The sequence below is a fragment of the Biomphalaria glabrata genome, chromosome 4 (assembly GCF_947242115.1).
Source record: "Biomphalaria glabrata chromosome 4, xgBioGlab47.1, whole genome shotgun sequence".
Lineage (NCBI taxonomy): Eukaryota > Metazoa > Mollusca > Gastropoda > Planorbidae > Biomphalaria > Biomphalaria glabrata.
This window is the reverse complement of record NC_074714.1, coordinates 15,393,481-15,402,606: the sequence shown is the minus strand read 5'-3', so window position 1 is coordinate 15,402,606 and position 9,126 is coordinate 15,393,481. Positions and strand designations below refer to the sequence as shown.

The 9,126-nt window shown below is 35.4% G+C and overlaps 1 protein-coding gene across 5 annotated transcripts in view; it reads right to left on the bottom strand.

Moving 5' to 3' along the window:
- Positions 1-2,999: 2,999 nt before the first annotated feature.
- Positions 3,000-9,126, bottom strand: part of LOC106056439 (uncharacterized) — a 12,467-nt gene continuing 6,340 nt past the window's right edge. For 2 of the 5 annotated variants that reach the window (XM_056026817.1, XM_056026814.1), the window contains exons 8-11: positions 6,408-6,434; positions 6,153-6,275; positions 3,627-3,705; positions 3,002-3,197 (exon numbers count right to left, since the gene is read on the bottom strand). In XM_056026817.1, coding sequence (XP_055882792.1) covers positions 3,149-3,197; positions 3,627-3,705; positions 6,153-6,275; positions 6,408-6,434 — 278 coding nt within the window. In that variant the 3' untranslated portion in view covers positions 3,002-3,148. Of the gene's footprint in view, positions 3,198-3,626; positions 3,706-6,152; positions 6,276-6,407; positions 6,435-9,126 lie in introns of all 5 variants that reach the window. The other 3 variants (XM_056026813.1, XM_056026816.1, XM_056026815.1) reach the window with 3 other exon arrangements.

Sequence of the window (9,126 nt, the reverse complement as noted above, 5' to 3'; positions counted from 1 at the left end):
TAAATCCTTACTGGTTGTTGAACCAGTTCTTATGTGTGTCCACGTTCTGCTATTGATGTGCCGTAAGTGGTAGCGTGTAGTTTTAGTTTCAAGACTTTGAGGAACGCGTTTAAAGTAGAGTTGAACAGAACACATCATCTAATACTCTGACTACCTTAGGCTGAGAGAGTATGTTCTTTTATAAAAGATTAAAGTTTTAGTCTTTAACTCTTTCTCTCCTAATCGACGATATCATCGTTAAAATAAATACGAGCAAAATAAAAAATTCCGTCGGGACAAGGACAATAATTACGGAAATAGTTTATATATACGCAATTGATTATGCTGATATTACTTGCAATTATGAATTCATAAGGGGAAAACGCATATTTTGTCTTTATTTCCAGTTTAATTAGTGCGAGTTAGAGAGATGATTGTATAAGCCTGAAATAAACTATTAGGGACAAGCTAGAACCACCGTTATTGAGAACAACTCTTCTGATTTAAGAAGCAGATATGCATTGAAGGTTGACAGAATATTACACAGATCTGTATAATTTCAAAATAGTACCAACTACAGTCTAAAGAAAAAAAAATGGAACAGCAGAGAGCTTGACGAGGCTCCAATACAAGAGTCGAAATATGAGAAACTAACAAAATCACGTAACGGTCGTAAATAGCCAGGGAGTGATATCATATCATCAAAACTTTTAAAACACTTCGGGTCACATAGACACATTTGTTTTTAGACAAAATAGCTAGAAAATATGAAACAAGAAAAGATGGCCGAAACGAAAGAATGGGTTCAATCTTGAGTATTAAAAAAAAAAGGAAAGGAAACTTAAAACAATGCCAACATTATAGAACGATTAGTCTGACCATTTATCTCAACAACAAAAACAGCTGAAAGGTTCTTTTCCGAACAACAGACCGGCTGGAACTAATATTGAACACGAATTTTTACATTGATTAATGCTTTCAACATCAAAAGAAACTGGCATACAACTTCAATGACTTGAACAAATCTTTCTTTGACTTGAACAAATCTTTCTTTGACTTGAACAAATCTTTCTTTGACTTGAACAAATCTTTCATTGACTTAAACAAATCTTTCTTTGACTTGAACAAATCTTTCTTTGACTTGAACAAATCTTTCTTTGACTTGAACAAATCTTTCTTTGACTTGAACAAATCTTTCTTTGACTTGAACAAATCTTTCTTTGACTTGAACAAATCTTTCTTTGACTTGAACAAATCTTTCTTTGACTTGAACAAATCTTTCTTTGACTTGAACAAATCTTTCTTTGACTTGAACAAATCTTTCATTGACTTGAACAAATCTTTCTTTGACTTGAACAAATCTTTCATTGACTTGAACAAATCTTTCTTTGACTTGAACAAATCTTTCATTGACTTGAACAAATCTTTCTTTGACTTGAACAAATCTTTGACTTGACTTGAATAAAATTTTTCAATAACTTGAACGAATCTTTCTTTCGATCTTTTTGTCATGATGACATGTGGATGACATAGAGAAGAACATTAAATGTTATCCAAGCCCCTTACCAAAACGTGCATTGCTCAGTACTTGTGAACAACTGAAATGAACAAAGTTTTAGGACATCCATAACAGTGCGGAAAGGATGTGGCCATCATTTAGGTTCCTGGAGTGGGGGGGGGGGGCTTGACCTCTTTGGGGTTCCCTGCATTTCGCGTAATATTTTATATTTTAAGTAAAAAAAACCCACTCATTTGGGGCCCCACTCAAGTGAAGGCACGAGGCGGATTTTCCTCCCCCACCCTAGCTACGCCACTGCATAGCAAGTTTGGAGGACCAATAAAAGAGATAAAAACCCGTTTAAGCTTGGCCTATGCTGTCATATGTAAACTAAAAAATCTGGAAAAGTAGCATCAGCTTTCAAATAAAATTATAAAACTAAATTCCTTGTTAATTGTTTACCTATAACCTATATTATTGTTGTGAACGTTGGAAACTGAACTCGGTGAAAGAAGAACTCATGCCCTTGAGAGTTAATGATACATAAAACTGCTTGGGAATCAAATACCAGGGGAAAATAATAAAAATGAGTTTTTACTTGACAAATAATGAACTGGCTGCCTAAAAGGAGGATCTCTTCAATCCTGTAAGAAACAAAAGCCTAACTGGTTTGGTCATATTGCAAGACATGACTCACTTTCAAAAGTTATACGTCAAAGTACAGGGAATAAGGGAACATGAAGAAAGGTTCGTCCAAAGACAACATAAAATGGACCGGCTTGTCTCTTGATAAAACTTAAAACGAGTGCTGACTGAAAAGAGTGAAGAGACTTGGTGACGCGAGCTGTAACAGTACCCCCCCCCCCCCCCATACAATGAAACAAAGGAAAATGTGAGAGATAAGCTTATATTGATTATAGGACAGGACGGTCTCTAACTTTAGTAGTGCCCTGGCAAGAGACTCTGCTGTTTGGTCCTAATGCTTCATAGCTACCAAGTAAACAGACAATGCAGACACATTCAAAGAGTCAAACTGTATTGAGACTATTTAAACAGAGGCGTCGATTAGTCGGAGCAAATTATCTAACTACACTGTGGGCTACACTGTACTGTCACTAGCTTTAACACCACTTGTCTCAGTTTGTAGGGTATTTAAGCTATCGGTCTCCCCTGGCCCAATAGGATTCCTTTTGGATATTCTCACGTATGCATTCTCGGAGTAACGTCATGACTTGTCATAACAAGACATTGAATGAAGAGAAATAGGCTCGTGGCTGTTGGGCAGTCCGACTCTGAGAGCCAAGCCTGTGACGGTCGCCCCGTTCGCCCCATCCAAACACCTCCTCTGAAGAAAATATACACACACTATTAAATACACTACTTTGAAAGTATTCAGAAAGTATTGTTTGATCCTTTATTATCAGCGGTATAAATAATTTAAAACAAAATAACATTTATAACATTTCGTCTAATTATATATATATATATATATATATATATATATATATATATATATATATAAAAGGACTTCAACAAATAATACTATATATAGGCATCACTGTTGAAGTCTCTCAGTACATGATAAGGACAATATTATACATAAAACACAATTTTAATAATAATTTCATTCTATATTTGTTGTTACTAAAACTATTTCATCATAAATCTTGTTTACGTTGCGCTTTCTTTGAGAATGTGATTAACGTCTTGTGGAGAAATTCTGACGAACAAAAGCAAGAAATACAATTAGGATCAACATTCACACAATACAAATTCTTTAATTTATCATTTCAAAGATCACATTAAGTACGTATCTTAAAGACAACCTGCACCCATTAAACTACTGTTACATCAGTTCTGAACGAAGTGGTCTTCTTCTTTCCATAAGGACTAAAACAAAAAAAAAATTTAAACTATTTTATCCCACTTTAGGTCAGAGTGTCACAAGTAGAGATGGAATATGAACCCAGCCCGAACCGAACGAACCAAACTCGAACCCCACTTGCCACCGAACCGAACCCGAAGTTTAAAACTGATCGGTACGAAAAGAACCGAACGAACCGTCCTTACTTTAACCGAACTGAATGATAATTTGGCAATATTCTAGTAAAAGCGACACGATCAGACATTTACTTTTAATGTTTCTAACCTTCTTCTACCTTCTAGAGCTGTCCGTCTCCTAGACATCGTATGTGCGCATCTTTCCTGCGTCAATTTGGGTTGTCTTCCTATTGTATAATCAAGAAGGTTGCGGTTCTATTTCATATTAGTGCGTTTTATGAAATGGGAGATTCGAAAAAAACGAAAAGTAGACTGAATGTAGAAACTACCAGGAAATGGACAGATCTTTACCTTTTAGTGGAGCACGATAATAAGCCAATAGGTTCAATTTGTATAGCACTGCTTGCGGCTTTTTCTATAGAACGTAACATTAAACAGAATAATGAAATCAACATCATAAACAACTATGACGCATTCGTAGTATAAGCCGCCAAGATACAATGTCCAAGTTACGTTTCTAGAGATGAGAGGATTGACGAGAATATTTATCAAGAGTGGACAAGAAAAGCAGACGACTGTAAGGGCAGGCTTCAGAGGTGCTCACATTTTAAGTAATAAAATGAAGCCATGTTTCGATGGAAAATGCTTAAAAAAGGGGGTTACAACCGGTGATAGAAGAAAAGTGTCATGGAAAGAAAAATGCAGTTGAAGCCTTTAACTTTTCCCATGACAAATAGACAAATCTTATTTTAAAACTAAAAGATAGAGCAGCAGAGTTTGAAATGTTTTCTATATACAGCTCAACTCTTGGTATAAAAACAATTTTAAAATCACAGAAGAAATAGCTGCTATGAGGAGTGTGCTAGGGACCACCACTGGTAAAGATTTGTTCATAGAAGTTTGAGACATCATGGAGGATGTTTCTCTTCTTTGGGAGAAATTAGTGGGAGGGACTACTGATAACACCAGAAGTATGACCCATGAGGGATTACGGCATATGATTTCCTTGTTTGAGACCCGATCTGTGTAACTGATTCCCAATGTGCCGAAACTCAAAAACTCAAAACTCAAACACACAAGTATGCCTGGATGTTATAGCGGACTGGCAACAAGAGTTATTAGAAACAAATGTGAAGTCAAGCGGAACCTCTGTAGTAGGGTGTTGAATCAGAACCACGTGACGATGTGTTCAGCACTTTGTACATTTGATGACATTTCAAGCGTTGAACTACAACATTTCTAAGAACTTTCTGACAGAAATGGAGTCCGACTATGAAGACGTTTTATTGAACATTGAAGTGCGGGGCTGGTTAAGGGAGGAAGTTCCGAGGAACGGTTCTAAAATTGTGTGTTGATATGAGACATGAAACTGACATTTTGATAACGGAGAAATACAAACAAATGCCTCATGATTGTGGAATTTGTTTTTATTTTTTTAAAGTCATATCACATCCTATCTAAATCGCTCAATAACAAACTACAAGAAAAACAGGTTGATTTCGCATGTACAAGCTGATGTAAGCGTCTTCTAAATAAAATTGCAACTCACCATGAAAATGGGCTAAGTGTTGCGTATTCGCCTCACAGACGAACATCTAGATTTAGTGTTTCGACATTGTGCCACATCTATGCGGCTTGATTTTCAGAAGCTGGTTTTGGAAAAAACTTCCTGAATCCTATGAATTAGTCTAAGTACTATATCCTTGGGTTTATAATAAAAGTGCTTTTAATTTTTTTTTATCATTTCTGTAATATGGCCCGCGACACAAGTGTTGAAAATTAAAATGGGCCGTTATCTGAGTATTTAAATTGAAATGAACATTATCGCAATTTACATTAAGCATATCATTCTCGGTCATAGCTCTTGTCATAGGAATTGAAGGTTTAACATAATAATTGTAGATCTATCGTATGATAGAAGTAATTTTAATTTACCCAAAGGCATCTATTGCGTTTGAGTTGCTTCCTATGCATTCTGTATAACAAATGTTGGTATAATGATCAAATTAATAGTAATAGTTGTTATTGTTAAAAAGAAAAAAAGAAGTGGGGGCCTCGCAAGCATCCATTAAATCGGGCTCCGCAATTCGTAAGGCCGGCCCTGTCTATTAATTTTTATCATTTTTATCTGTTGCATTACAACTATGTATGCTCTCTGGCCCATAACAAAAGGTACCCTCAAGGGTGATTGAAAGTTTTTCTTTTTTTTTTTGCATTTAAAATGATAAACAAGTAATATGTTTCATAGGGCTTTTATTAATAAGTCATTAATGTAATGAATTTAATGACACCAAAACCTTTAAGAAGTGGTACAGGATACATTCTGGAAACTTCTTTTGTAAATTGATACATACCGGACGACACACTCAGACTTCTACTTCCGTACAGGGGGAGACCATCGTCATACTCTTGAAACCTGAAGTACATTGTTACGCCACTGATTTTCAATCTGCACTTACGCAATTAGATAACACATGTGGCTTGAGCACCCACAGTTATCCAGTTTGATGTATTAGCCAGCTGCATTTTCACTTACCCTCTATGTCTCCCTCTCCTGCCAATATATTTAATTCTTGACAAGTTTTTTTTTTTGTTTAACTGTATCCACTAGGTCACTAAGTAATGATAAAAGTTAAAATAGCATAATGTGCCATAGAAATATAAAGATTCTTACGGCAATACTGCTCATCGCTGCCATCTGTACAGTCTTTCACACCGTCACAGATAAAGTCTTTGTGAATGCATTCTCTGCTGGTACATTGAAACAGATTATTTTTATCCGTGCAGTCATATTTCGCTGTAGATTACAATAGTCTTATTAGTGCAGTAGTCGAAAGTAAGAAACAAGTTTTGTAAAAATATCAACTATGTTATTTGTAGTCCTTGAGACTATAATACACTTTGATTGAAGATACTAAGTGATACTTACTGACTGTATTGCTCCTGTAATCAAAATCTAAGCAAGGAACAGAATAGAAAGAATAGCTTTTTAAAAACAAAGTTTATGTCGCTTGTAAAGTTAAACAAAGACTGAGGTATGAACGTATAATTTGTTCTGCTATCATACAAATGTCTTCTCTTATCGTGTATTGTTTTGTTGTTGTTGTTGTTGTTGTTTTTTTTGTAATACAGCATTGTAAAATAGATTTCCTTACGGATAATAAAGATTAATATTTTTTATATTATTATTATTGTTATTATTACTATTACTATTATTAATATGTTAGAAAAGAAAGAGTATTCATTGTCTGACTCTGCCAGGGTCGAGTTTCGCTAAAGAGAAACAAAATTCATCGTAGTCCCTTTAACAGTTTCCACTGAGGAATTTTCTGGTGATGTGGCAGGTCTGCAGCAGTACCGCCCTCTGACAGGCAACGAAGATGTTCCTAGGAATGCTAAGGGCCTTGAAGGTGTCTGTGAGGTCAGTTGTTATTATCACCTCGGTTGATATAACAATGGGGTATATTGTTATTTTGGCTCCTTTACCGACTAATGTGCAGGCTGACTGGATCGATGAAAATCCAAACTAAAAACAACCTAATACCAGAAATGCCTGATGAGGATTTCACAACTGAGGAAGTCTCAGCAGCTATATCAAAAACCCACAACTGGACTGCTCCTGGACCGGACAATATACACAACTTTTGGCTGAAAAAAACTTACAGCCGTACATGCACCACTAACATCAAGTTTTAACGAGCTAATATCAGAACCGTGTTCAATGCTGTTAGAACTCACTGAAGGGAGAACATCTCTCCTCCCCAAAAAAGGGGATCCGAACCAACCACCAAACTATCGCCCTATCACTTGTCTGTCAGTGGTGTATAAACTATTAACTTCACTTTTAAAAAGCAAAATGTATCAATTTTGTTCTGCCCATAAGCTACTAGCAGAGTAACAACAAGGTTGCATTGAAAAGTCGATGGGCTGTAAAGTACAGCTAACTATAGATGGTATTATATTGCATCAAGCTAACAGAAGAAAGAGAAATTTACACATGTGTTACATCGACTACAAAAAAGCTTTCGATTCAGTTCCGCATGATTGGCTATTAAAAACCCTGGATATTCATAGAATCAACCCAAGAATAAAACAACTATTGAAAGTCTGTATGAATAATTGGAAGATAAACCTGCACCTTAATCGTGATAAACTAGGTTCTGTGCACATAAGAAGAGGTATATACCAGGGTGACTCACTATCTCCACTCTGGTTCTGCCTAGCGATTAATCATCTATCTACATTACTCCAAGACTCTACAAACGGTTTTAGGGTTGACACTAAATGTACAAAATGTGTGTCCCACTTATTATACATGGATGATCTAAAGCTATATGCAGAAACCGAGCAAAAACTACACACCTTAATCAAAACGGTAAATGCTTTTGTGATGATATCTGTATGTCTTTTGGCCTGGATAAGTGTGGCATCATAAGCATTAAAAAGGGCAAGGCAACGAACACCAACATTGAATTTGAAGGCATCGAGGAATTGAACACCGCCTCTATTTATAAATATCTTGGAATAAACCAGTATGCCAAGATAAACCATAAGAAATTAAAAGAGGACTTTCTTGGTAAATATAGGCAAAGAGTTAATAAAATCTTCAACACCAAACTGTCTGGCAGTAATCTCATCACTGCAATAAACAGCTGGGCCGTCCCAGTGCTCCTTTACACGTTTGGTGTGATCAAATGGACTGACACCGACCTACATGATATTGTCAGACTCACTAGAAAATTACTAACCAAGTTTCGATGCCTACACCCCAAGTCCTCCACCATAAGGTTATACCTGCCCAGGAAGGATGGGGGTCGTGGATTGCAGCCATTTAAAACAAAATTAATTAATTAGTAGTAAAAGATTGGTTAATTTTTGGATTGGTTAGTGATTAATAATGCAAATTTTCAGTTTGATCAGAGAACAGGAAGTGGGAGATAAAATGTGTCAAAACGTAAATATAGGAATTAAATCCATACATACATTTACATCTCTCATTAAGTAGAATTTACTCCCCTCTAATTAATCATCAACAACTAATAAGCTAATTGGTTGATTGTTTGATTAATTCATGTCTTGTCAGGTTTAATAAATAATTGCGCAAATTTTTAACTTGATCCCAGAATGGGAAATGTGAGAAAAAGATTATTCACACATTTTTAAAAACAGACGAAGTGAGTGGAATTGAGCTTTATAAAAACAAAAACAAATGAGCAACTTTGTTTACAGGAAATATTAAACATTAAATAAAAATTGATAAGCATGAAATGTGATTCTGTAAATACCTTTACTTAATTCTGTGTTCAATTTACTGAGCAAAAGTTGTTTTGCGTAAAGGAGCAGAGTGACACACAATCCATGCCCAAAATTTAACTTATAAAAACCCAATATTTCGCCAGTAAGTCACCCAAACCAAATATCACAAAGTTCTGATTGACAGTTTAAAAAAATAAGTGCGCTCTAGAACGACTATTCCTTTCTAATTAACAAAAAAATGTAGGCCGTCTTCCTAATGTATATTTTTAAAATGCACCACACAACTCTTTTTAACTAATTTTTTGAAAAAAAAAAATCTGCTGTGAAACTTTATCGTTAAGGTGACAAAACAACAACAAGGTTTCTTTTTTTTTTTCAAATATATCAACTTG